Source organism: Aaosphaeria arxii (assembly GCF_010015735.1).
Source record: "Aaosphaeria arxii CBS 175.79 unplaced genomic scaffold BU24scaffold_2, whole genome shotgun sequence".
Lineage (NCBI taxonomy): Eukaryota > Fungi > Ascomycota > Dothideomycetes > Pleosporales > Aaosphaeria > Aaosphaeria arxii.
In genome coordinates, this window is record NW_022983475.1 from 643216 (window position 1) to 668611 (window position 25396).

Sequence of the window (25396 nt, forward strand, 5' to 3'; positions counted from 1 at the left end):
TTTGTACGATGAAGAGTCTTATTGCATTGCTTTCTCTGAATTGAACGGGATATAGCAAAGACGATGTATCTTGGAATTTTTTATTCTAATCCGTTACTGTACTTCCCCTTCCATGATCCAATCTTTGTGGTCAATGTTTTCCAATACCGCCCTAATGTTTTTCCAGGACGCCTATGTAAGACCGAATTGGTATTTATTTGTGGGCTATGCGTCTGTCAGTATGTTCCGATAGTCTAGAGTAGAAACATGACCTACGAATGCCCTCAACGGGGACAGGCTGAATGTCGACGACTTCAGCGGCGGTCTTCTTCTTGTCCTCAACTACGTCCTTCATGAAGGGGAAGGTGAGAACTTCCTTGATACTGTAGTGGTCGGTCAAGAACATGACCAATCGGTCAATTCCGAGACCCCATCCTCCTGTCGGGGGAAGACCGTACTCCTATAGAAATGTTAGTGTATGGACTTCGATAAGAAGAGGGCAATCTTACCAATGACTGGCAGAAAGTCTCGTCAATGAGCTGGACTTCCTCGTCACCCTGGTCCTTCTGTCTGGCTTGCTCTTCGAAACGCATGCGCTGGTCGAATGGATCCTACAAACAATGCGTTAGACATCATTCCACAGTACGTAAAATCGTTCAACTTACGTTCAACTCGGTGTATGCATTGCAAATCTCCTTCTTGCAGACGAAAGCCTCGAAACGCTCGCAGAGGCCTGGCCTGTCGCGAGAGTACTTGGCAAGCGGTGACATCATTTCGGGGTGACCAAAGATGAATGTTGGGTTAATGGAAGTCTCCTCGATATATTCACCAACCTTTCCAAAATCAGTAACAAAAATCGTCTTTTGATCTTCCATCACTTACCAAGGTGTCAATCATTCTAGCGTTGGTGAGCGGTGGTGGGCAATCCACATTCATCTTCTTCAAGACACGCTTGAGGAACTCGTTTGTCTCCTGAGTGTGAAGCTGGTCATGAGGAGGGAACTTCTCGCCAGTGGCCTTCTCCAGCTCTGGCATCATATCCTTTCTGGCCCAGGGTCTTTCCCAGTTCACCTATACAAGATGAATTAGTATCGCGCTAATGAGATCGAGTCATTCGATAATTGACGTACTTCATACTCTGTTCCGTTTTGCGTCTATAAGAAGTTAGCTTAGATCCAATACACCACCCATCTGTTGAATACGTACGTGGTACTTGGTCTTGTATGTGCCAAAGATCTCATATACGAGGCCTGAGACCATCTCCTCTGTCATGTCCATCAAGTCGTACACATCAGCAAATGCCTATATACAAGTCAATTATCGTTCCATACTCAACAGTACGTAAGCCTACCATATAGAATTCGCAAGTTGTGAACTCGGGGTTATGTGTTAGATCAATACCCTCGTTACGGAACTGACGACCAATCTCGTAAACACCTACAGGGAGTCAGCAAGGTTGTGTTACAGAAGTGGCATGTTAACAGGTTGAAGTGATAGACTTACGTTCGATACCACCAACAACAAGTTCCTTGAGGAAGAGCTCAGGAGCAATTCGGAGATAAAGCTCCATGTCAAGTTCGTTGTGATGAGTCTTGAAGGGCTTGGCTGTGGCACCACCAGCAATCTTGTTCATCATCGGTGTTTGCACCTCCAAGAAGTCGCGCTCATCCAAGTACTTGCGAATATACTTGACGATCCTCGTACGGGTGAAGAAAGTGCTTCGGACAGGGTCATTCATGATAAGATCGAGGAACCTCTGCCTGTGACGCTGCTCCTGGTCCTTGAAACCGAAGTACTCGGTTGGCAACTGGTGCAGGCAGGGTGTGAGCAAGATCACCTCCTGGGCAAAGATACTGAGCTCTCCCTCTCCGCCCTTCTTGGGGTTTGTCCTTCCGGGGTATCCAACAACACCAATCCAGTCTCCTCGTCGAAGGTGGTCATGCTGGCTAGCGAAAGGGACGTCACCCTTGGCCTCTTGCGATTGGCACATGATTTGGAGCGTAATGCCCTCGGCCTTGCAGTCGTAGAAACGGAGCGCACTGTGATGTTTAGTATATGACTGACCAAGAAGGGTGCCTATACTCACTTTCCAGACGCGCGCTTGGTGATGATCCGGACACCCACGCGGATCTCCTTCTCGGGAAGAGTTTCGCCCTTCTTGAGGTGAGCGTACTCCTCGACAAAGCTTCCCAATCTTGTGTTCACATGGAACTTGTGCCTAAAATCCGTCAGACGACCCATAGATAGCCAGCTCCCATCGCGGGAAGCATCCGGAAGTGTTCACATACGGGTATGGGTTGGGCTCCTTAGAACTACACAAGTCAGCATTTGGGCTTCTATCAAGGAAGTTGGCAAACCTACGTTCGGAGCTTATTGATGGCCCTCGACCTGATCTCGAAGTATTGCTGTGAAAGTTAACATAAATTATCGTAACGTCAATTTCACAAATCGGCCATACATTGGGGTTCAAGTCCTTCTCAGACTCTTCTGCGGACTTCTCCTTGGGTCGGCTGGGAACGGCAGCACCAGACTTCTCTGCCTTCTCTGCCTTCTTGCGCTCGGCCTCCCTCTTCTTCTCGCGCCTCTTCACTGTTGCGGCGATTAGAAAAAATGGTCGCGCGACACAATTGGGAGAAATAACTAACACTCGCTCTTGGAGATACGCTCTCCAGTAACGGGGTCATCGTAGAGCTTCTCGGGAGCCGCGGCGGGCTGTTGTTCGGAATCGGCCATGTTGACAATTGGGTTTTGATTGTTCACGTTTGACTCGTCAATGAGGGGCAGGCGAAAGTGGTTCCTAAATTTCGGCGGGGGCAATGGGGGGTGACTCAATTCGGCGATTTAGTTCTTCCGCTCCGTAACAAGTAGTAGAGTCACAATTCATCGTAATATGCGGAGGAATGCTTGTCAATCTCTTTTTCTGATTCATACAATTTCTTAGGATCCTACTACTCAGATCTGAATGGTCATGTTCCTCTGCTTCGCTAACACAGTCGGGTCTGGTTGACTCACCAAACACGTCACTGAAGATGCGCTTCATACACTCACGGCTGTGTACAGTACAACTTGCCCCAAAATACTTTAGTTTCTCCTGTATGGAAATAAATAGGGTAAAAAAACCATACATTTCCGAACACTGGTACCTTTTTCTGCATGGGGTGTCTTGGAAACATAACTTCATAAGAGACCAAGACCAGCTCTGAAGAACAAAACTTTTACCACTCAGGTACCCGACAAGAATGCCAGCTCAACCAACGCCGTGGTGCTTTTATTGGCCCGTACAAGCCAAGACCTTTTGACGAGCCGAAAAGATAGATAGTCATATAGGAGTATGAGAAGATATTGCTGACCAAGAGGCCTACAGCAGGTAAAGTCAGCAGGCTGGTGGAGATCATGTGTATTGGTAATGAGTCAAGCGACCGGTTTACTGGAACCGACCCGTCCTTTCTATCTCCTTCATGCATATATGTATCGTGAAATGGTTCGATTCCGCGCTTGTAATGCCTTCTTGAGGCAATTCTGGGATGATCTTCTCTTGTCCTCCTATAATTGTAGCCCCCATCACAACAAACCCAAGAAATCACAATGCATTGCGATAAACCTTATTCCCAGCCGTGTATGATCTGTCAAGAAGACTAAATAGAACTTCACGTTGATCTGTACAGAAGTGGGTTAAACAGTAACCGACCACTTTCGCCAAGTACAGTGTAGTATCAATGTATCAGAAATCTCCACCCGCGTGTCATTAGCAGATGTTCCTTTGAGCAGCGTCGTGTACTTTGCTGCAGTTTGCACTCATTCGAGATACTTGAAAATGGTTGCTGGAATGACCAAGGCAATGCATCATGAATAAAAAATCAAACAAACTTTTTATGACTGGAGAGGCCGTACTCCAAAGATACCACGTCCTGCGTGGCATTTCGATTTGGAAGGTTCTTCACTTGCTCATAATATACATGGCCCTCATCTACGAAACTGATCTTCCTCCTGCAAATAATGGAGACTGATAGCATCAGGATCCGGGTATCGAACTTTAGAATCAGTCGGATCCCGACTAGATGCCCCGCTCTGGCCGATGAGATCTTCCTCAGTATTTCGACGAAACGCCCCAGAAGATGGATCGTGGCGCACTGCTTTGATGCTTCCGGCCCGGATCGCCCTGAAGAATATCGGATGCACAGGCAGGCAGGATGATATGAACCCGCCAACGACTTCAAGAAGGCACCAGAGAAAAAGACGACCGGCCATGTATGATTGATCCGCCTTCTTGACCATTTGCCTGGCTTCGTATAGATGCAATATACTTCCTAGGCACGCTCTGAAGGCAGTAAAGACTTAGCAGGTTATTCGAGAAGTGTTTGCATGCAGTAGAACTTACACAATTCCACCAACGAAAAGTAAGCTTATTTGAATCCTCTTAGTGACAGCTATCTTCAGTTTCCATATCCAATAGGCCGGAAGGAGTAAGATCGCAAAATCCGTGGCCATGTTTACACTGGCCGTGTATGAGTGAACAACTGGCGAGGTGATGCATTTCCCTGGGATATCGAATTCCCATGCTTTCCGGATGGGGTGGCATTGAAAGACGTCTGTGAGTAGCGAGGATATAGCAAGCGCCGTACTGATAATGAGTAGCCAGGTAAGAACTTTATACGAGGCTAGATAAGAGTGAGGAGCGAAAAATCGGCGGAGCTGGAGGATGATTGTGATCTTGATCGGTAACAAAACAAAAAGATAAAGCACTTTCGCAACATATACGTACTAGATAATAGTCAGTGTTGTAATAGGTAGGAGACAGCGAATACGGTACTCACAATAAGCAAGTCTTTGAATTGTTCAATACTCATGTTCCACTGGTGAAGTCCAGCACCGTTGATCACGGTGAATTGACATAATACTGTTAGAGCAACAAGAAATACCCAAGAGAAGATGCAGGTATCTTAGCAGGATTAGCTTAACAACGATATGATTGGAAGCAGCTTTCATACAGTCATCTATCTCGAGTTTGCGCAGAATGATTATGCGTGTAAACAACCTTATGCTGATCAAAACTGAGCACAGGGCAGCAGAAAATGCAGCATAGGCTCGTATACCGTAGCCCAGTGATCGTGGAGGGTGAGAAAAATTGGGTACTAAGCCAGGTGGGGGCGGCAGAGCAGCTTCCATAATCGCGACCGTCGGCGGTACAGCAAAGAGACACGAGAAGCAGCAATTGTCTTTGGTGTGGGGGAAACCGGGAGCATGTCCCAGGGCTGGGAGGAATTGATACTTATAAGGGCACTCGACACTCACAGGAACGCGCTTCCGGCCGATGGAACGGGCTGTAGGTTTGTAAACACCTGCAGAGGTTTCAACAGGAATTATGGGAAGCTATCTAACTTCCCGTCTGTATGCATTTGTGCTAAGCTTTTAGTTTGACGATAGTATAATTATGGCTTTTAAGCATTGCCATATTCCTCGAAGTTCTCGGTAAAAGTGAATGTGTAAGCGCAGCTACCTCGTATTAGTACGCAACCTACAGTAGCTTATCTTAGAAGCGAGGCAAGCCGTCTGCCCTGTGTCGGCAATACTCAAGCCACGAGCTCTGTACAAGTTATTACCCTCGTTCTATACGACTCGTGCTTGTTGTATTCACCGCCAATACGTTCACCAGTCTACCATCCCGCGGGGTTCCATCGTGCACAGACAGAGTGCTGGCCGACGATCTTTCAGCCCATTCGTGTTCAGGGTCTTTTAGTTGATTGAGGGTGCTTAACTTATTCTCCGTATGCACACATCCCAGATACTCCTTTTAAGGTTCTCGTTCTGAGATTATCATATTTTCGAACCTACATGCAGGCCGACTGATAAAAGAATGACGTGCAGACAGTAGTTTCTCTCTTCAGGTATGGTGCTTTTGATATGTTTCTCGCCACTCTTTGTCTGGGAACAGTATTAGCAGAATATACGTTGAGATTGACTCCAGAAGCAGATTAGTAGCTTACACATGTCCCGTGTCTGAGCAACGTACCGAAGTGCTGTCATAAAATCGAGACGGGGCCAAGGAAGTAACTTTTGTATTATTGATGCACGCCAGTTGATCTTGCCAGTGTCACTTGACTGCTATATAAAAATCATACCTACGCCTTCTTGCGCCTCCAATATGAGAGATATATTTAGGAAATATCATCCAGGCTGACTTGCTTCATCAGCGCGAGGTTATGGGAGTAATCAATACTCACGTCCACAACACAAACACCTTCGTACTCCAACGCCTCTTTCATAACGCTCTCGAGTTCCGAGGCATCACTAACGCGGAAACCTTTTGCTCCGGATGCCTCCGCAAACTTCACAAAATCCATTCCACCCAACTCAATTCCGGCGCTCCGCCCATATTTGTTGACTTCCTGAAATTCGACCATGTTGTATTTGCCATCATTCCATATGAAGTGGGTCATATTACAGCCTTGCTGTACTGCCGTGACAAGCTCCTGAGAGCTGTACATGAAGCCACCGTCGCCACTGATGCTAATCACCTTGCTGGAGCACGGTGGTGACTGGCAAAGAGAAGCTGCAATTGCCCAGGGCATAGCGACACCTAATGTCTGTTGGACATTGGAAACCAAGAAGGTCTTTGGCTTGTAAGAGTAGAAGTATCGGCACATCCAAATGTACACACTGCCAATATCGCATGCTACTGTTGTAGACTCGATCATCATCTGCTGGAGCAGCCGGATAAAGTAGAGAGGGTGGACCAAACCAGGCTTAAGGCTGGCATGCGGACTCGACTTCCAGGTATGAAGTTCGGCTAGGATAGCTTTGGCTTCGTCTTTTTCTTGTAACTTTGCCACGCTAGAAAGTTTGCTCTGGAGACTATCCAGATTCTGCGCTGGTGAGCCGATGAGTTCCAGTTTCGGTGCGTAGTAGTGGCCCCAGTCTGCAGCAGTAAAGTCGAGATGGATGATGTCAAAGTGGTTGGTAGTATTCCAAACATCCGCGTCGTACTCTGCCTGATCGTAGCCGATGGTGATAATGAGGTCCGAATGACATAAAAGCTTATCTCCAGGTTGATTGCGGAATAGACCAACCCTGCCGTAGAAAAGGTGTACAAGCTCCTTGGAAATAGCTCCAGCAGCTTGGAATGTTTCGACAACTGGCATTGGATGCACCTCAAGGAAACGGCGAACCGCTTCAACTACATCTGGCTCAACTGAGCGCATTCCTAGGAATAGAAGCGGCGCCTTAGCTGCCTGGATTCTAGAAACTGCGTCCTGAAGAGTGCTCTCTGGTGATAGACCGTATGCCGGTGGCAGAAAGGCGTTCGATGGGAATGCAGGGATTGTAGTTTTGCTCACTCCAGTGAGCATGATATCGATAGGCAGAATTACTGCTGCTGCACCTTGGGGATATGCAGTAGCAACACGGAACGCATCGAGCATGATCTCAGCGACTTGGTTCTCCACGGTGACTCCCGCTGCCTTCTTGGTGACCGGAGTGAGGAGCTCAACGGCTCGTAAGCTTTGATGTGTTTTCTTTAACATGTGTGACCGTTTGACGCTACCCACAATGGCAACCATTGGGGCGCCTTCGTCAGTCGCAGTAACCAGGCCAGTAACCAAATTGCTAGTCCCTGGGCCGGATGTCGCAATACACACTCCTGGACGGCCGGTGATTTTTCCAACTGCTCCCGCAATGAAGGCCGCATTTTGCTCATGTCGACATACGACGAGGTGTATTTCCTTGTGATCGACAAGTGCGTTGAATACGGAGTCTATCTTTGCACCAGGAACGCCAAAGACATACTTCACTCCTGCCGCAAGGAGCGAATTTATCGCAACGTCTACGGTATCGGTCGCCATTGTATCTGGAAATTCGAGTTTTCAATGGGAATGAACAAAGCTGATATGCACCAAGATAAAGGATATCATGTTGGCGACGTTAGGCGGGGTGAAATAAGATACCTTGGCTAAATGCAGACTACAAGCTTACCTACGACCCAGTCACCTTTATGGACGTACATAATGTGCCTGATTCAGCGGCCACTTTCCCAAAATTACTATTAGGTTGTCTTAGTCACTGGGGCTCGTTACGTAGGGGAGCGACTGCAAGGCCAATACCACCGTCGGAATGCCCGGAAGACCCCACTATTGGCTTAAACACGCTTCGTCGTGAGTGCTTACTGTCCCAAAAGTATGGAATCTCCAATCAGCTATCCTTCATGAGATCCTTTAGGCTCCGTTAGTAAAGGCTGTCGATGAAGGACTTCTCTATTGTTGACAACTACGTCACCGATTGTTATTTGCTGTTCTTCAAGCAGCGGTGCCATCGTTCGGGAGCTCTACCTCATACAAACCCTCTCTTCTACCCATTTTTCGATACAGCTCAATTCTTATCGGCGATTGCAAGCAGCACAAGCATGGCGCCAAATCAACTCTTTCAATATTCCATTGTCTCGGCCCTGATTGATGGCGTGGCTAATAAAGGTCTTCCGCTGTCCGATCTCATTGTCAATGGAAATTTCGGGTTGGGGACTTTCCGGCACATGGTTGGTGAAATGATCATCCTCGATGGCCTCGTTTACCAAATGAAATCCGATGGTTCGGTGCACGATATACAAAGCACAGCATACGACCAAACGATCATACCCTTTGCGATGATTACGGACTTCCAACCTACCATTACGGCCAGCGTCCACATTCAAAGCAAACAAGAGCTCGCGTCACATCTTTCGCAAATCATGGCGGATACAAGGAATCATTACCTTTCCTTCAAAATACATGGTGTCTTCAAGGCCATTACCGTGCGAACCGTCGGCGGACAGCAGACACCGCACCAGGGTCTCGCTGAGATAGGAAAGCATCAAACATCGCATTCCTTCAACGATATAGAAGGCACACTCGTGGGATTCCGGTCTCCGTCTTTCATGCAAGGTATCAGTGTCGCTGGTGATCATCTACACTTCATATCAGCCGACAAGAAGCATGGGGGGCATGTATTAGAATGTGAGGCCATCGGCGAGATCGATATTGCTGTAGCTCAGTTGTCTGATGTGCATTTACGGCTACCAACCATGGATGAAGAATATAACCAGGCTCAATTAAAGCTCGACGCCCAGGGTATCTCAACTGTAGAAGGATAGGACATAGTATCTCTTACCGTGTCAGCAAATCCAATTCAATCTGTCGCATGCGATCGCCGTAGATTCCATTAGCCGTGTCTACAAGTCGCATTCATAAATAAAAAGAAAAACGAATGTCTCTTCTTGTTACTACTGGGGTGATGAAATCCCAATGCGTTATGCGTCATTGACTGCTTCCATTGGATTAAAACATTGCTTGGGATACATAAGAGGCGATTCAAGGGCAACAGATTTGAACGTTCAATTCCTCACCTCAACGTCCAACACATAGATCTGTCCAGGTCCTTTTCGAACAATTATGTCTCGTGATACTTTTGGGTCGGATTCCTGTATACGAACAAAAATTGTCGTAATTCGGAATCTCGAGGGGATCGAAAGCTTGTTTTGTAATGGCTTGGAGTTTGAATATCAAAAACGGTCATGTCAGTCGACCTCAATTCTGGTTGAGGTGAGTCTCCACAATGCTTAATGGCTTGCAAGTTCTTTGCGTTCGTACACAGTATTCGGAGTTCTCGGCCAGCGACTTATCCTCCTGCGATTGGTGACTGAACGCCACTTTGGGTGCTGTTAAGCTTGAAGAAGAGATGGCGCCAAAGTCAGCAACCAACCGCGTGCAATCTTTATTTTCTACCGTAATGATAGCGACTGGCACACGGGTACCCAACACCACCCCAAAGCGTAGTCGGTGGCATCGCGACGCGGCTCTCTAAGCAAAATCGTGCATGGAAACGAATTCGCTCAATGGGAGGGCATTTAGCTTGAAGGACACCCTCGAACACTCAGACTCGAGTGAGCCTTGACTACTGATGAAGAGATGGGGATCTGTGTAAATCAGCTTGACTCCTGCGCGGAGATGATCGAATTTTTGACAGCCGTACCGTTTCGTGTTCAGGTCAGTTTACTAGAAGAGTAGCGGCACGTTGGACTAGATTACCGCTACAGTACTAGTCTCCGATACTTTGGACTAGTACTTTATGCTTCCATTGTGCACGTGGAAATGGCAATAATAACAATTTTTAATATAACCTGACTGTATTCTCTTTTGGCACATAGGTTTAGCCCTACAGGGCTGGTTCCATCGAGAGCACAGTACTGGGTACCCAATAGGGTCTAATACCCTGCATGGGCTCGCGTATCTCTTAGCTGATTAATGTCTCTAGGCAAGTTGGCCAGCTCTATGGAAAACTCCAGTTGATCATTGTGTAGCGCAAGTCTCATGAGGAATACGAGCTCTTTTGTCTAAAAGGTGAGACTGCAGGGTCTCTAGCCGCATCACAACCGCCGGCATAGCTGTATTGTTATCACCATCGTATGATCTTTGTTATGGACTTCTCAGTTCAGTGGTTTGACCGTGGACCGCAGCGAACGCCTGAAGGATGTAGTAGAAGGAGTCGCCTGTGCGTGAATATGTATATAAGACTCGATGGCTCATTGTAGAGCTGCTTATTCACTGTGAATTCAATCTCAGATTCGATCTCCTACATTGTCTGGTCAATATGCTGTCGACTCAAATACACAATACTCGTATGAACGCCTCCAGAAATGCTGCCCGGATGGGTAAAGCTCCAGCATTTGGCTTCATTATTTCATCAACTCCCTCATCCTCACTTGCCCGGAACCAGGCTCGTCGCAGTCTGACCCGCGCGGGATACCAACAATACCAGACAAGAACCTTCTCTTCAACACCTGCAACGCAACTTCGTGATCTTTTCCCAGTCAAGGAGACTGAGCACATTCGCACCACGAAGCCAGCATGGCCACATCACGGCTATACCTACGAAGAGATGCTTTCTGTGGTCCCTGCCCACCGAGAGCCTCGAGATGCGGGTGACTGGGCGGCCTGGAAGATTGTGCGCTTTGCTAGGTACTGCATGGACAAGGTCACAGGCATGGACCAGGAACAACAAGTCGACAAGAAGAACCCGACTACTGCTGTGGTAGCCTCAAAGCCTTTGACAGAGGCACAATGGGTAGGGCCCTTTCCTTCCTTCATTTTCCATTGAAACAATATGCGCGTCGGCCGAAGTCCATAGTGCTGACATGTGTTACCCCAGTTGATTCGCTTCATCTTCCTTGAAAGCGTCGCCGGTGTCCCTGGAATGGTTGGCGGCATGCTACGCCATCTCAACAGCCTCCGCGGGATGAAGCGGGACAACGGTTGGATCGAGACCCTTCTCGAGGAGAGCTACAATGAGCGAATGCATCTCCTAACCTTTTTGAAGATGTCCGAGCCTGGCTGGTTCATGAAGCTTGCAATCATTGGCGCACAGGGTTTCTTCTTCAATTCGCTCTTCGTTGCCTACCTCATCTCCCCGAAGATCGTGCACAGATTCGTTGGATACCTCGAGGAAGAGGCTGTGCACACTTACACTCGATGCATCAAGGAGATCGAGGACGGCGAGCTCCCCCACTGGACCGACTCCAGGTTCAAGATTCCCGAGATCGCTATCCAGGTAGGCACTTCGCATCCCCCGACTGACTTTTGAGGTGTATATATGCTTACGAAGTTGTAGTACTTCCGACTGCCAGAGGAGCACCAGAACATGAGGGATCTCATCCTCTACATCCGTGCCGATGAGGCTGTCCACCGCGGTGTCAACCACACATTGGGCAACCTCGACCAGAAGGAAGACCCCAACCCATTCGTCTCCCAATATAAGGATCGCGAGCCGCCCAAGCCCGCCCTCGTCCCAGCAGGATACGAGCGTACTGATGTCATCTAATGGACAATTGTCAACTTTCATAGCTGTGTTGGATTACTAGACTATACAGTGTGCATACAATGCCTTGGAAATGGACCATGGCCGGCCCCTTGAGCGATACCCTAAAATCTTCTTACGTACATATTGAATCTATTTTCATTCATCCTCTAAGACAATGGCTGAATTGCACAATTGGACCCTGAAATCCTTCTGCTCGTTCACCCGCATCTGCAAAGACCCTGCCTCATCACTTAGGACGCTATTGCGTAACCCCATACTCTAGTACCCGCAGCAGCAACTGCCGTCACTTCAAGAGAGGTGTAGAAGAAAGGGTCTAGACTACCAGCCTTCCCGCTCGACGGCTTCACATGTGCGCCAATTCCCCTCCTTCCTATTCTCACGATCTGTTGCACAAAAAACGTACCATATTGTACAGACGCCGTTATCCATTTGCACAATTTGGCCCATAGATTGTACCCCCCAGCGGCAGGCCACCTAAAGTCATCCATAGATAGGTACTGTGCAAACGTTCCGCGGATAGAGATTGGTGAGTAGATACCGAAGGAGTTACTTCGTGCAAGGACAAAGGATGTAGTGATGCTCAGTCAGCCTCGCCAATGTGCAGGGCTGTCGTTGGATGGGCCAGTCGCCTGGTCACATCATATGAAATCTGTTACCTAGCGAGGGTCCAGCCAGCCAGGCGGGACGACCCCATGTCCACGTGCCGTGGTGCCTTATGCCAGATTTCGGTTGAACGAAAAGGGAATAGCGTCGTTGTGGTTGTTGTTGTCGCCCAATTGGAAGCAAGGGTCCCGTTAGTAGGACTCCGGTGGGTTGGTTGTCTATGTTGTGACGGGGACCCTTCGATATTGTCCGATGCCTGGAGTATGTACGGAGTACGTACGTACAAAGTTTGTTTGCAATCCTTCTCATGACGAGATGACATTGTAAAAAACAGTTCTTCCATTTTCAGCTGTCTGATCAATACAATACTTACTCCTTACATAGGAAGTAATGTAATGAAGCCAAGACGCTTACTTATGCTACTGTTCCTGGCTCCAACAACCATGGAGCTGAAGGCAATTTCACATGTAATAGCTGCGGTAGACGCAGCACTTGTAAAGCCCAATACCTCACTCCGACTTCCTCTCACAGTGACAAATATCATTCATTTTATCGAATTGTGGCGAAACGAAGCAGATTCAGTGTCTGGATTTGAGGCTCAACACGAACTATGCTGTGATTGGCTCCTGCCTGATGCTTTTTTTAGGCCAACCAACCAATTTTTACGAAAAGGGGGTAGGTATGCTCGTATAACGTTCGACTCATACTTTTCAACGGCGATTGAGGTCTTTTATAACGAACAAGATCTTCATCTTCATCACTATCATTCGTTTGAAACCTGCGAGTGTATGATACGGAGTGCTGATAGTCTGATTCACACTTCACAACGCGCCAAACCCTGAGCTAGAGAAGATACAGACCAGCAATTCGATAGCAATGGCATCCACCGAGATGGTCGTCGACAAGGAAAAGCTCGAGTTCCAGAAACCGAAAAAGGAGGACGAGGTCGAAGAGGCCGAAGACCCCGCGGAAGAGAAGAGGAATCTGAGACAGGCGGCCTTCCTCCTCTCAGTGTACTGGATCGCCTGGGCTGTCGGCGCGACCGCAGACGTCTTGCTCATGATTATTGAACAAACGAATTCGTTCCAAGCGTTAACTCCACTGTCAGCTTGGATTTACAAGAACCGTATCGATCTCGCCATCTATAAGCAAGTGAGTGATTTGTTTTCTACTTTCTCGCGGAGGGGATCTTTCCTCGATATTTGCAGCTATTGAGACTAATAACGATTACAGATCGACCCGTACGTGTACGTGAGCCCTAAGATTCTCGTAAGCACAGGCGGCACCGGTCTCGCAACCTGCGCGCTGATGCAATTCGCACTCATGGGCAAGGTGCGCGCCTCCGACCTCAGCCTCGCGCTCACGTACGTCTGGATGGGGCTGTTCATGCTTGGTGCCGACTGGCTGGGGGCGACTGGCCGGGAAGCCGTCGTCCTGGCCTTGCCGCTGAGCTGGCTCTCTATGACGACGATCTTGCTGGCCCTGCAGAGCGTCAAGTACGATCTGAGTTACTCGAGCATCGGATTGGATTTCGCTCCGTGGACAGTAGCTGTGATTAGGTACCTGTCTACAGCATTTTTTCTCCTGGCTAATTGGTATACTTTTGAGACTGGAGGCGGTTTCATTGTTTCGCTTGTGTTGTGGGAGAGTATTAGATTTGTGTATGCTAAGCTTTGAAAAAAGCTTCTGTTTGGACCGTTCGGCGCTGGCTGTGTTAGCACTGGCTGATTGCGCATAGAGGTTGATCTTTATTTAATTGCATCGATTACAGGAAGGGTATATAGATTACAAGACAAAGCAAATACACTGCACCCCGTTTAGCTCTACGAACAAAGAGCCAAAAGGTCCAGTCGGCCCCAATCATTGTACTTGGGTAACCAACCATTGCCACCTCGTGCCTTGCCTTCGACTGGCTCTTCATCGCCGCCAGGTTTGACACAACCCATAGCAGACACAGCAATGCTGCCAGTAGGATGCACCAACGTCCCTGCCACCGGCGCGTTGCCCACCGAAAGCACCTCATCTGGTTGTAATGCTCCATGGCCCAGATGCGGGTTCTTCCAGACCGCAACCGTGCCATTCATACTGCCAGCCCAGACTTCATGAGAACCGTCGCCGCTCGACCAGACATCCAGCCCAAGCTTCTGGTTCGTCATAGCGCCCCTGCCAACGCAATACCGCAGCCCAACTGCAAAGTTCCGGACGTCGTATACGAAGATCGAATCGCTCATCCGCTCGGCGATGTACAAGTACTTCCCGCAGGGACTCCACTTGAGTTCCGTGACGCCGGTGCCCATCCTCTTCCACGGCTCGGCGGTAGTGTCCAGGTTCCGCGGCAATGCAAAGTTGGTGATGCATTCTCCTAGCCCCTCCGCACCGTACAAGGCGACGTGTCTCGTTCGAGTGCCAGCGGCCAGCATGCCCGTGGCGGACGATATCGAAAGCGCGGTGACTTCGCCTTTGTAGCCGTGCCCTCCGGCTTTGAGTTTCCGGGTCGGGATGGTCTTTATCTCCGAGATCGGTTTATCTTGGTAGTTGACGTCGAAGATGGAGATCGCGTTCTTGTGGCCGGCGAGGAAGTGTGTCGCATCCCGCGTGAAAGTCAGACTGAGTGGTGCGATGACTGCTTCTGTAGAGTGGTAGATCAATTTGTAATTCGCGAGCTTGGTGGATGCGTCAATTGGCTTTGATGACGATGCATCATGTTTCGATTCTCCATTGTTCGAATAGTCCCATAGGACGTTGTGCAGGGTGATGTACTGGTCGCGGCGGCTCAGGAGCACTGTTGCCGACTGCATGTCGCTGAGACTGAAATACGGATTGACAGCAAATGCGCGAATCGGGTCTGCGGATGTGAACCTCGAATATGGCTTCAGCTGGCGGGTTCCCGGCTCCTCGAGGATGTCTTCGTCGATCACATATGTGCTAAATGCGCGGCTGTAATCTGTGGTGAAAATGCAGGTCCCGTCTGGTGAAAGTTGGGTTTCTTGGATACAGCTCACGTACGGAGATGAGCTTTCTATCGAGCTTGCATCTGATTCGCTTTCACTATCGTCTCCGTCGTCTCTATTGTCGCTATCGCTATCTGAAGTATTGCTGTCTTCCTCATCGCAGCTTTCAACGTAAGCATACCTTCGAGTAGTTGGAATGTCACGTTTCGAAGAATCGCCATCAGAAGCATTGCTGTCTTCCTCGTCGCAACTTTCAACGTAAGCATACCTTTGAGTCGCTGGAATTTCACGTTTCGAAGAATCGCCATCTTCCCCAGATCCTTTTTGGCTCCCGATCTCCTTCTCTTCCTCTTGATCCATCTCTTGATCTTCATCATTGGAGGACCCAAGCTCATTCGTGTTGCCTGGCACCACACACGTGCTCGCCAGCACTCGGAATTTCAATCCTGGAAAAGCCATAGTTAGCCAAAATTCAAGTATCCAACATTTCCAACCATAAACCAGCAAGACCTAAAACCACGCGGTGTCGTTACGGAGGGGAAGAAGTGATCGACAAACAGCAACGTTTCGCGCGTCTCTGAAAGCTTCGACCAGAACAAGCGCTGCGCCGTTTCTTTTCGTCGTCATAGGGCTGAAAACCCGCACAGACCCACTCATATCCGATAGCTTTCCCACCCACCCAAAAAGTTCCCCGACATCGCGGGCGTGAGTGCACATGCGACCTTCTCTCTCTACACCTGCTCTGTCTTCAACCTCGCCCCGCCAATTGCACGTCAAACGCCATGCAGCATGTCCTGGAGCCGCAGAGAGGACGCGCGTGGGTCGAGTCGCCGTACCTGCGGTCCTTAATCGTACGTCGAATTCCATCTTGCCTCAATTGAGCTCGCGGACTCATAGCTCTCCATCCAAACCACCAAGCTCCAAATCCCCCCAACAACCCTCTCTCCCTCATTCCAAAGCCCCAAGCTAACCTCCCCCCCTCAGGCCGGAGGCCTCGCCGGCACGACCGTCGACCTCTCCCTCTTCCCCCTCGACACTCTGAAAACGCGCCTCCAGTCCTCCGCAGGCTTCGCATCATCGGGCGGCTTCTCCGGCATATACCGCGGCGTCGGGTCCGCCGTGATCGGGTCCGCCCCCGGCGCCGCCCTCTTCTTCATCACGTACGACTCGATCAAGCGGCACTTCATCACGCCGGCGCCGCGGACGCTGCGCAACGCGGAGGGGCGGCCGTACGTGGGCGGCGCGGGGGTGGACAAGGGCCGCGAGGCGGGCGTGCACATGCTGGCGGCGAGTATGGGGGAGGTGGCGGCGTGTGCGGTGCGTGTGCCGACGGAGGTGGTGAAGCAGCGTGCGCAGGCGAGACAGCATAATTCGTCGGCCGAGGCGCTGTGGCATATTTTGGATCAGAGGCGGGGGAAGGGGTATGTGCATGTTTGGAGGGAGCTGTATAGAGGGTGGAGTATTACGATTATGAGGGAGGTGCCGTTTACGGTTATTCAGTTTCCGCTGTGGGAGGCGTTGAAGAGGTGGAGGGTTGATGGGACGGGGAGGGAGAATGTGTCGGGGTTGGAGGGGGGGTTGTTGGGGAGCGTTGCTGGGGCGGTCGCGGCGGGGATTACGACGCCGTTGGATGTGTTGAAGACGCGGATGATGCTTGCGAAGGAGCGCCAGCCGATGTTCACGATGTTGAGTGCGATTTTGAAGGAGAGCGGGCCGAGGGCGTTCTTCGCTGGTATAGGTCCGCGAGTTGGGTGGATCAGTGTGGGCGGTGCAATCTTTTTGGGGAGCTATCAATGGGCGAGTAATGCATTGGGAGGACTACGAGAGGTATGATGATCTGCCGGAAGGACGGCCGTACGTGAAAGAAGAAGAGGACGATGATATTGTGTGGCCATTTTACACTATCATCGATGTACTATAACGCAACACCTTTCCACCACCCAACTGATTGTATAATAGCAGTGGGAATAGAAGAGACGACATGGGTATGTGCAAGGCATCTATGTACAGGACATAAACAAATGCAGCGATTCAACAATAAGGAACTAAATGCTGCCTTCTGCAAAGAGACTCGCGAATCCTTTGAACTTCCGCTGCCTGCCTAGACCGCGGGCTTTCCTTCCGCTGCGCCTCTGGAGCTCTGCTGGCTACTTCGTCCAGCTTCGGATGACGTCTTGCTTTCGGATCCTGCTGTACTGCCAGGGGCAGGAGGGGCGATGACAGAGGCTGGCCGTTGTTTGATTTCCTTGCGGCCATTCGCCTTGTAATAAAGCAGGACATCATTGCCTCCTCGCCAGATATGAGCTCGAATACTAGCCAAGGTCATGGTAGGGGTGAGTAGCTATATTGGTGTCAGCGAAAATGTCTCTCGGGCGACATCATACCAGGATACTCACTTGATTGTTACAGTAGAGCTCCAAGTACTCCTCAGGTTTAAGCACTTCTTCATCTTGGGCAGGCGGGGGTTCGATACGTTCTGCAACGTAGGAAAGAATCTTGCGAGCACGCAACATGCGATTCGCATTGAGGCGATTATTGCTGTGAGCCGTAGCGTTAGCGCGCACGACTTTGTCGTTGGGGATTATTAGGGGGATGTACCCGTCGGATGCTATACTCGGGAGCTCGTTCTGCCATGGCTCGAGAACAAAACTGACTTTGACGATGTCCTTGAGAGGTATTTGATTCTGCAAGCAATGGTTAGCACCAATTCTCAAGGGGTGTAGTGGGCCTGCGTACTCGGAGCAAAACGTCTGCCAGCCAGACTGGAGCGGCTTTCTCAATTAGGTCAGCTTGCTGACCCAAGGAACCAACTTTGCCCTCGAAGAGATCTGCAACACCACCAGAATCGGGTCGATCCTCCTGGATGAGAATGGTTGTCGACGCCGGCGGTTTGATAACTGGGGTTTCGTTTGGCAGACTAGGCGCGATAGCAGTGCCGACCGTTGTAGCTCCCAGGCTGAGCTGTTCCTCGTAACCTTGGCGAATCTTTTGAAGAGCACCCCAAAAGTTGTCCTCGAAGGCTTTCTCGTCTGTCTTGCTGGATCTCGAATCACTGTCTTCGGCTTTCTCGTCGACAGCAGCCGGTTTAGCAACCTCAGGGGCGGCAGTGGTGGCACCAAACTTCTTCATGTTGAGAGACATGTTGAATTTCTTCGAAAACAACCCTTTGCTCTTCTTGGTCGTGGGCGTTTCCTCTGAAGGAGATGGCGCTGCTGCCTCTGCCGCGGATTCTGATGACGTTTCCGTGGAAGCGGCTGTCTTACCATTGCCATTGACGTTGGGTGCTGCGGAAAAGTAATCTCCACTAGTTCTGGCATTTTGACTCTGTTGTGTCTTGGACTTCTCTAGGTTCGAGCCTTCCTCACTCGTTGGTGTAAGAAGGGCATTCAGAGGTTGAGTGCCATGGCCAGCACTTGTAGGTAGTCCGGGGGTTGCGAGTCCGATAGCCATTCCCGGAGTAGTAGGCATTTGGAAGCCGTTGTTCGCACGAATTGTGGAGCCAGAAGTTGGGCCAGAAGTAACGTCACCCCAGCCATTGATTCGGGTCTCCGGGATTTGAATACTAGATGGGGGTTCTGCACGTGTATTATTTGCTTTCTCTTCTATTATCTTGTTGCGGAAGTCTTCGTCTCTCTTGATCTCTTCGTCTATGAGATTCGAAAACAAGTACCGCAAGATCCATTTTCCGAGATTTACTAGTCAATGTCAGCATCTTTCGAGATCTAGGAACCTCGATACACAATACGATGTGATCACGAGGATTTCGAGGCCACGTACTTCGTTGATCTTCCCGGAACTCAATTTGCTCCTCGAGCTCGAGCTCGTCGGCGTACATTTCGGCATCGAAGCAGTAGTTCTCCTCCAGTACGCATGTCAAACTTCCCGTTCTTGTGTCCACGCCGCACCAATGTGAAACAGTCTCGCGAGTGTTTACTTCGGGGACAACATCTTCAAGGTGTCGCTTGCCAAATGATTTAACGGGAACGCACTGGAATTTATTAGTCATGATTGCACGCGACATGCAAGAAACAACTTACCTGGACAAGGTCCCAGAGCATGACCTCACCAGCGGTATCTAGAGTTAAAACTCTTCTCCGGTCATTGAGAAGAACGTGTTTGATCAATCCATTCTGGCCCTCGATCGAGAAATCAGGAAGGTCCCGGCAGGGAACTACGACGCCTGCATCTGCTTCTGTGAGCACCTCAGACGGCTTCCGTGCGCTTGCGACAGAGTACACAGTCGAGGCCTCTGGATCCTTGGCGAAAAGTTGGGGGAATGGTGCCGTGTTTGACATTCGCAATAACGCTTTGAATGGAATTTTCGGCGTTGTTCCAGTGGTAGGAGGGCTTGCTGCTGGAGGGGAAGGATAGCGAGACCTGTTGGCGGACACACTGGACCTGTGCCATCTGTAGGACTCTGGTAGATCGACTTCTGCGGCAGTTTCGACGTCGCTCCATCGATTGATACTGGAACTCGAAGTTGCCGTCCATACATAATCGCCAGCCTGGATTACATTGTTCACGCCCTCGTGCTCTTGACATACTGCAACGGACACTCCCTCGTCCATCTCAACACAATTGCGCACGTCGCTTTTTGCGACGATACCGGAGCGGTCCGAGGAGTAGAAAACGGATAGTTGGGGGTGGTCCGAATGTAGAGACCAGACACTGTCGTTGTGCATCGTCAGGGTGTGCATGCATCTTCCCGCTGTCATGGACCACACCTTGACGGTCTGGTCGGAAGAAGCGGTCATGATGGTATCTCCATCCTGGGTGATCAGTACGTCCCGCACGTTGTCTGTATGTCCGACGAATTTGGTGATGCGCTTGCCTGTTCGCGAGTCCCACACACGCACGATGCTCTCCGGTCCACCACTTGCAATGATGGAAGGTGTAGCTGCAAGAGCGTAAACGGATCCCTTGGCGGTGGTCTCGTCCTCTCCTACAGCTATTTGGAGCTTCTGCCCAGCTCCATTAAGATCCCATAGGCAAATCTTATGATCCAATCCTCCAGAAGCCACCCAGTTCTCGTGTAGACCAGGAGATGCTACGCGCTTGACATAGTCTGTGTGCAGGCCTATAGTCTGGGGGGGCAGGACGTCTTCGGCTGCGGGTCGCCATATTTTTACGGTGATATCTGAGGATGCCGAGACAAGAGCTTGATTGCTCTGCGCAAGGACGATGTCATTGATCCAATGAGTATGGGCTTGAACTTGCTGGCGAAATTGCGTCGGAGGTGGCTTGTAGTCGGGTGCGCTGCTGTCGGCGAATGGGTCTCGTTCGTCGGTTTTGGAGCTTAGGTCTAGATGCAAGTCCCATGTACACACCACGCCATCTCGACCTCCCGAATAGCTATCACCCAGTCAGCGATCGTGTTAGTCAACACCATTGACGACCCTTCCTTACAGTATGGAGTTGATAGGGTCTACGGCCAACCCATTGACGCCCAGTCGATGTCCGCCGGCAGAATTCGCGAGTGGGAGGACTATACGGCGAGCACCATGGTCAGTCTTTCGGAGCCGGAAGAATAGTAGCAACAAGAACACATCAATGCGAAAGCAATGAAGGAATAAGGATAGAGAGGTACGAACCGTATGAGATACGCTTTCGCGCGTTGCGCCCCATGGCACTTCAATCAGCAGCAGCTGTACATGCGGCGCGCGGAGATATTGGGGGCGGGGAATGGAGCAGGACGCGGGGGAGGGATCGAGGTCGATGCGCAAGGGAGGAAGGGAGGTGAGCGGGTGTCGGGGAAGGTGGACGGAAAATTGAGAGATGAATAGCTTCTTGATTTGAGGTTGAGTCGAGTACACGGAGCAGTGGTTGGTATGTCAATGGAAGTTGAAGGGAAAGGGAAGAGGAGAGGAAGGGGAGGGAAGTTGTCGGTTCTGAGCCGAAGTCCCCTGCACTGCGTAACTAGACGGTACGGAGTAATTAGTAGAAGTACAAGTACAAATAGAAGTACCAGTAGGAATAGGCGTAGGCCATCCACAGTTCACACAGTCCACATACGAAGAGTCCACGCCATACTATCTACGACTACCAAAGGTACAGGTACGAGTAGTCGTCCTCCAGTCGTCCACCATTCGTCCCCCAACCGAGTGAATCAGTCCAGAATCACCCGCAGTCGATAGTCTATTGAACGGCCCACGGCCCACAGACGCGGACTCGGTCGCTTAAACAGCTAACAACTACACGGGACTCCCTTGTATTCGTACTCGACATGACGCACTCCTCGCCGGCCAGCCAGGCTGCCAGAATGATCACCAATTCGTGGTCGCTACTCCGTGCTCTATCCATATGTCAATATTGTATTTACCTGAAGGGAAGCAGAAATACCGCCATTCTGGACGATAACCTTTTCTCCTCCTTGGAGCAATATCATCCTTGACGACACACCAACATAAGCAAACTACGTCACAACCAACCACCGCTGCATCCTGGCCTCAGGCATCCACCCGTCCATCTTTACTCCTCGTAACTATTGTACTTGTAAACCTGTCTTGCAGAAATAAGCAAGCATGACCCCATCGTGCCCATCTCTCCTCTCCACCCTATTGCATCCCGTGAACGTCCTATCCGCTGTGTGCACGCCATAAGACAAGCTAAACGCCCAAACGCCAAAAAACTGCTGTGCAGCAGTTCTCCCGACTTCTTGGAATAACGTGGGCCCCACGTTTTCTTCGCTGCTCGCCCTGCTTGCCCTGCCTGCTCCCTCGTGGGGATGGGGGGGAGGGGGCCAGAGATGGGGCCAGCCTCGAGAGTGGTGGTCTCCTGGTATGGGGCCTGCCCTACCCTACCCTACCCTACATACTCCGTACATACTCTGTACAAAAACCCAAGATACCCCTCTCCGAAAGAAGCAGGGTTTCGGTAGTTACCTACTTTCTACGGTTGACAGCTGGCAAGGGGACGGAGCAAACCTTCGTTGTGCTCTCTGTGCAACCCAATCCGTGTCGTGATCCTTGCCTTGTCCCCCCGCTTTCTCAGGCAGCTTGTCTCGTCCCATCATAGTGGACGGAGGGACGTGTGACCAACATTCTTCCAGTACGTACGGAGTAACTACGGAGCATGTATGTACAGTACACTGCCTAAGCGCCTGTATTTCCAATAAGGGCAGCTCGAAAGTCAAGATCACGCGTGTAGGTGCGGGTTCAGCTCCGACAGAGGGAATCTCGTACATAGGTAGTTAGCACACATAAATCTCTCATTTGGTTAAAGAGTATTATCCTAGAATGGTTTCGATACACATTGTCCCTCTGCCTCCAGCCGGGCTCCAACTCAAGGAGACGCAATTTTTAATATCATCATACAGAGTACACCTAGTTGCGCCGTGTCCCATGCAAAAATGGTGCAGTTGCAGATGTTGAGGGAAAAAAAGGAAAATAGAGCCTGCTAATCCTGCGGCTCATGCAATGTGGTCTTTATACAATATCTGAAAAAACAAAGGAACCTAAACGTAGATAGTCGACGGATTTTGACTATGAAACCCCGTTGATGGGATCCTGAAGGTTGTCCAGCTCTTCCTTTCGCGCCCGATACAGTTCCTGGGCTTCTCGCTCCCTTCGGCTCACGAAGGCGACCTCGTCGCGTAGACCTTCCAGGCGCCTGCTGATTGCCGTCTGCTGTGCGTACTGCATCGTCCTGCCCGAGTCCACCTCTATTCGTGCCTTTTCGAGCGCAGCAGATGCGTCGAGGATTTTCTGCTTGAGGAGGGTGGATCGTTTTTGGTATCCGCCGAAGTGCAAAGTAAGCCTTTTAGCGATCTTGTTGGCTTGCTCGGCAGTCTCGGTCATCCTGTCTTCGGCGTTGTCGAATGCCTCCAACATAAGTTGATGTTCGTCGATTTCATCTTCCTCGTATCCGCCCAGGCCAGGAAGTATCGAGTTCCCATGTAGATTCGTCCAGGCACGGTCCACCTCAGATTCCCAAGTAGTCTTCTGTTGTTTGCTAATGACCGAGACCTCGAGGGCAAGTTCCATCCGAGCGTTTCTTAACGCCTCGTCGCTATATTTTACGATCGGTTGCACCTGCCCGTGGACCTTTCCGCCTCCGAATTTATGAAGATCGTTGGTGATGAGGAGTGCCATCTCGGTTTCAACCGCTCGTTCAACCGGGTCTTCAATGGCCAGTGCCCTCTTCATCAAGGCATCAATGTCCACCATGGATGGTCTGGGGAGGAATCGTTGTATGACCTGTGTTTGCCTGCCGAATTCCGCCCGCTCTGCTGCTTGTTGCAGCTCTCGATTTCGTCGGTCTCGCTCTCCAGCATCTTCCTCAATCACCTCAACAGCCTTTCCTTCCTCTTGCTCCTCGGGAAGCTCGAATTCCCAGTCGGTCTCCTTGGGTTTAGGTAGCGATGCGAGCTTGCCACGGAGATTCTGACGCGAAGCATTCTCCCTCAATTTGATGTCGCGTGGAGTCTGTCCGACAAGCTGCATTTCACCAGCATCGTTTAGACGTAGATTGTCCCGAGGAGTTCGCATGGGGGTGGCGCCAGGCCCTTGATGCTGGGGAGTTGCGCCCACACCATTAGCTTGTCGGTACGGGGTGGCCATAGGGTTCGGTGTCACGATTTGATGCCTCAAGCCAGAACCAGGCAACGCAGGGGGCCCGTCGTCCTCTTGGAGATCTGGGTTATCACCCCCAAGTAATGCTGATTGGGTCTCCGTCCTCAATCGTGCGTTCCGCACCTCATTCGCGATTGTGTCCTCCTCCTTTGGTGCCATCGGTGTGCGGATCGGGGTATTCTGGACAATGCCTGAGTAGCTACCCACTAGTCCTTGCGTAGCCATGTTGTCACTGCCAATGCCACCAATGGCACGTTCGCCTGCCATGCCCATCTTAACAATGTCCTCTAACTCCGCCTCTCCAACTTGTGGGCTGGGCAAAACTAGAGCCCGCCGTTTGCTGCTCTGTTCAGCTTCACGTATCCGTTGAGCTTGCGCAGCCTTCGCATATGATGCTGCCAGACCCCCAGATTTGTCGTTGTCCTTCTTTCGCTTCGAGTCCCCTCCTTCTTCTTGCTGGTCGGCCTTCCTTTTGTTGGCAAGCTGCTGCTTTCGTGGGTCGAAAGCTGCCCGTTGGCGTTCGTTTTGTTCAAGTTCATCCAATGTATCAAAGAAACCTGCAGGAACTTCTTTCTCGAGCGGTACGTCGGCGTTGTAATCAATGTGGTTGCCTTTCTTCGGTGCGATTTTGGTGTTGATGCCTGCTGCTTTCAGCTCACGACGCTTCTGGAGTTGCGCAAGTCGTCGAGATTCTTCCAATTGCCTTTCACGAGCCTTTCTTTTTGCCTGCGTTCGTGTTAGTTAAATTTCGCGCTTAAAGATTTAGAATTTAATGCCAACATACCTTCTTGCCGCTGACGTTCGCCAATCTTGCTCGGGCTTCTGAAAGCATCTCCTTATCTTCCTCATCCATATCGATTGCATCGGGTCTGGCTGGCCTGCTTTCCGCGTATGCATCAACTTCTCCTGAGCGCAGGCGACGAACATCTTCCGCTGTAGGCGCTGCAGCTTCTCCACCATCAGGTCCTGCCAGTCCAAGATCCCCGCTCTCCCGCGCCTCCTGCTCGTCCAACAGCTTTTGGTATCGTTCGAGACATTGTGTTGCGGTTCGTCCAACGATCGGCGCAATCGTTCTCCATTGCGTGGGTAAGAGTTTTGCCATCGTCAGGAGCTTCTCATCGTCCTCCCTCGACCACTCCGTCTTCTTGATCGATGGATCTAACCATTCGCTCCATCGCGCTTTGCATTGTTTCGCAGTTTTCTTCGCGATGAGCGATGCGCAACGCGCCCATTGATTTAACCCATACTTCGAGATGGCGGCCTTGAGAACCTCGTCCTCGACGTTCGACCACTGTCCAGCCTTGGTTACGACCATGGTGATTCGGATCGCGGGAAGGCTATTGGGTTGAGCGGAATACTAGAGAATCGAGCTCTCTAGAAAGTTGGAGGGCGAACCGAATGAAGGGCGCGTTGTTGTCGACGTTGGAACAAGGAGATGGCGAAGTTCGACAA

The 25396-nt window shown here is 50.5% G+C and overlaps 10 protein-coding genes across 10 annotated transcripts; 4 read left to right on the top strand and 6 right to left on the bottom strand.

Annotated features, from left to right (window-relative positions):
* Positions 1 to 2881, bottom strand: BU24DRAFT_104385 (lysyl-tRNA synthetase). The gene is made up of 13 exons (XM_033520734.1): positions 2625 to 2881; positions 2438 to 2568; positions 2341 to 2384; positions 2268 to 2291; positions 2066 to 2197; positions 1483 to 2018; positions 1331 to 1416; positions 1186 to 1281; positions 1110 to 1133; positions 862 to 1050; positions 645 to 812; positions 489 to 590; positions 1 to 439 (listed from the first exon to the last, which is right to left on the bottom strand). The coding sequence occupies exons 1-13, from the start codon at positions 2710 to 2712 to the stop codon at positions 194 to 196; spliced, it is 1866 nt and encodes a 621-aa protein (XP_033387086.1). The 5' UTR covers positions 2713 to 2881; the 3' UTR covers positions 1 to 193.
* Positions 2882 to 3934: 1053 nt separating this feature from the next.
* BU24DRAFT_488821 (uncharacterized protein) lies at positions 3935 to 5435 on the bottom strand. Its single transcript, XM_033533576.1, has 4 exons — positions 4968 to 5435; positions 4794 to 4918; positions 4358 to 4740; positions 3935 to 4297 (listed from the first exon to the last, which is right to left on the bottom strand). Exons 1-4 carry the CDS (start codon positions 5143 to 5145, stop codon positions 3943 to 3945), a joined length of 1041 nt encoding a protein of 346 aa, XP_033387087.1. The 5' UTR covers positions 5146 to 5435; the 3' UTR covers positions 3935 to 3942.
* A 204-nt stretch (positions 5436 to 5639) lies between these two features.
* Positions 5640 to 7961, bottom strand: BU24DRAFT_104452 (acetolactate synthase). The gene has a single exon (XM_033520735.1). The coding sequence runs from the start codon at positions 7815 to 7817 to the stop codon at positions 6135 to 6137; it is 1683 nt and encodes a 560-aa protein (XP_033387088.1). The 5' UTR covers positions 7818 to 7961; the 3' UTR covers positions 5640 to 6134.
* Positions 7962 to 8078: 117 nt separating this feature from the next.
* On the top strand, positions 8079 to 9517 carry BU24DRAFT_418300 (uncharacterized protein). The gene has a single exon (XM_033526947.1). The coding sequence runs from the start codon at positions 8213 to 8215 to the stop codon at positions 9095 to 9097; it is 885 nt and encodes a 294-aa protein (XP_033387089.1). The 5' UTR covers positions 8079 to 8212; the 3' UTR covers positions 9098 to 9517.
* Positions 9518 to 10650: 1133 nt separating this feature from the next.
* BU24DRAFT_340679 (alternative oxidase) lies at positions 10651 to 11820 on the top strand (the record flags this gene model as incomplete). Its single annotated transcript, XM_033523237.1, has 3 exons — positions 10651 to 11067; positions 11152 to 11550; positions 11611 to 11820. 3 exons carry the CDS (start codon positions 10651 to 10653, stop codon positions 11818 to 11820), a joined length of 1026 nt encoding a protein of 341 aa, XP_033387090.1.
* Positions 11821 to 13130: 1310 nt separating this feature from the next.
* BU24DRAFT_447388 (uncharacterized protein) lies at positions 13131 to 14116 on the top strand. Its single transcript, XM_033530818.1, has 2 exons — positions 13131 to 13575; positions 13657 to 14116. Exons 1-2 carry the CDS (start codon positions 13300 to 13302, stop codon positions 14098 to 14100), a joined length of 720 nt encoding a protein of 239 aa, XP_033387091.1. The 5' UTR covers positions 13131 to 13299; the 3' UTR covers positions 14101 to 14116.
* A 53-nt stretch (positions 14117 to 14169) lies between these two features.
* On the bottom strand, positions 14170 to 15774 carry BU24DRAFT_418303 (uncharacterized protein). Its single transcript, XM_033526948.1, has 2 exons — positions 15643 to 15774; positions 14170 to 15537 (listed from the first exon to the last, which is right to left on the bottom strand). The coding sequence occupies exons 1-2, from the start codon at positions 15732 to 15734 to the stop codon at positions 14247 to 14249; spliced, it is 1383 nt and encodes a 460-aa protein (XP_033387092.1). The 5' UTR covers positions 15735 to 15774; the 3' UTR covers positions 14170 to 14246.
* Positions 15775 to 16080: 306 nt separating this feature from the next.
* On the top strand, positions 16081 to 17410 carry BU24DRAFT_385420 (mitochondrial carrier). Its single transcript, XM_033524876.1, has 2 exons — positions 16081 to 16225; positions 16359 to 17410. Exons 1-2 carry the CDS (start codon positions 16157 to 16159, stop codon positions 17205 to 17207), a joined length of 918 nt encoding a protein of 305 aa, XP_033387093.1. The 5' UTR covers positions 16081 to 16156; the 3' UTR covers positions 17208 to 17410.
* A 342-nt stretch (positions 17411 to 17752) lies between these two features.
* BU24DRAFT_405511 (WD repeat protein-like protein) lies at positions 17753 to 20999 on the bottom strand (the record flags this gene model as incomplete). The annotated part of the gene is made up of 6 exons (XM_033525704.1): positions 17753 to 18058; positions 18111 to 19069; positions 19152 to 19362; positions 19412 to 20726; positions 20781 to 20859; positions 20966 to 20999. The coding sequence occupies 6 exons, from the start codon at positions 20997 to 20999 to the stop codon at positions 17753 to 17755; spliced, it is 2904 nt and encodes a 967-aa protein (XP_033387094.1).
* A 1566-nt stretch (positions 21000 to 22565) lies between these two features.
* Positions 22566 to 25363, bottom strand: BU24DRAFT_385426 (uncharacterized protein). The gene is made up of 2 exons (XM_033524877.1): positions 24729 to 25363; positions 22566 to 24670 (listed from the first exon to the last, which is right to left on the bottom strand). Exons 1-2 carry the CDS (start codon positions 25257 to 25259, stop codon positions 22856 to 22858), a joined length of 2346 nt encoding a protein of 781 aa, XP_033387095.1. The 5' UTR covers positions 25260 to 25363; the 3' UTR covers positions 22566 to 22855.
* Between the last annotated feature and the right edge of the window lie 33 nt (positions 25364 to 25396).

Coding starts and splice junctions, on each gene's coding strand:
- BU24DRAFT_488821 (XM_033533576.1), bottom strand. CDS start 5,145: ATGGAAGCTGCTCTGCCGCCCCCACCTGGCTTAGTACCCAATTTTTCT. Junction 4,741..4,793: donor AATTCAAAGACTTGCTTATT/GTGAGTACCGTA, acceptor ACTATTATCTAG/TACGTATATGTTGCGAAAGT. Junction 4,298..4,357: donor CTTTTCGTTGGTGGAATTGT/GTAAGTTCTACT, acceptor TACTGCCTTCAG/AGCGTGCCTAGGAAGTATAT.
- BU24DRAFT_385420 (XM_033524876.1), top strand. CDS start 16,157: ATGCAGCATGTCCTGGAGCCGCAGAGAGGACGCGCGTGGGTCGAGTCG. Junction 16,226..16,358: donor CGTACCTGCGGTCCTTAATC/GTACGTCGAATT, acceptor TCCCCCCCTCAG/GCCGGAGGCCTCGCCGGCAC.
- BU24DRAFT_447388 (XM_033530818.1), top strand. CDS start 13,300: ATGGCATCCACCGAGATGGTCGTCGACAAGGAAAAGCTCGAGTTCCAG. Junction 13,576..13,656: donor ATCTCGCCATCTATAAGCAA/GTGAGTGATTTG, acceptor TAACGATTACAG/ATCGACCCGTACGTGTACGT.
- BU24DRAFT_104385 (XM_033520734.1), bottom strand. CDS start 2,712: ATGGCCGATTCCGAACAACAGCCCGCCGCGGCTCCCGAGAAGCTCTAC. Junction 591..644: donor ATGCATACACCGAGTTGAAC/GTAAGTTGAACG, acceptor CATTGTTTGTAG/GATCCATTCGACCAGCGCAT. Junction 440..488: donor AGACTTTCTGCCAGTCATTG/GTAAGATTGCCC, acceptor ACATTTCTATAG/GAGTACGGTCTTCCCCCGAC.
- BU24DRAFT_418300 (XM_033526947.1), top strand. CDS start 8,213: ATGAAGGACTTCTCTATTGTTGACAACTACGTCACCGATTGTTATTTG.
- BU24DRAFT_385426 (XM_033524877.1), bottom strand. CDS start 25,259: ATGGTCGTAACCAAGGCTGGACAGTGGTCGAACGTCGAGGACGAGGTT. Junction 24,671..24,728: donor CGAACGTCAGCGGCAAGAAG/GTATGTTGGCAT, acceptor ACACGAACGCAG/GCAAAAAGAAAGGCTCGTGA.
- BU24DRAFT_418303 (XM_033526948.1), bottom strand. CDS start 15,734: ATGGATCAAGAGGAAGAGAAGGAGATCGGGAGCCAAAAAGGATCTGGG. Junction 15,538..15,642: donor GAAATTCCAGCGACTCAAAG/GTATGCTTACGT, acceptor TTACGTTGAAAG/CTGCGATGAGGAAGACAGCA.
- BU24DRAFT_104452 (XM_033520735.1), bottom strand. CDS start 7,817: ATGGCGACCGATACCGTAGACGTTGCGATAAATTCGCTCCTTGCGGCA.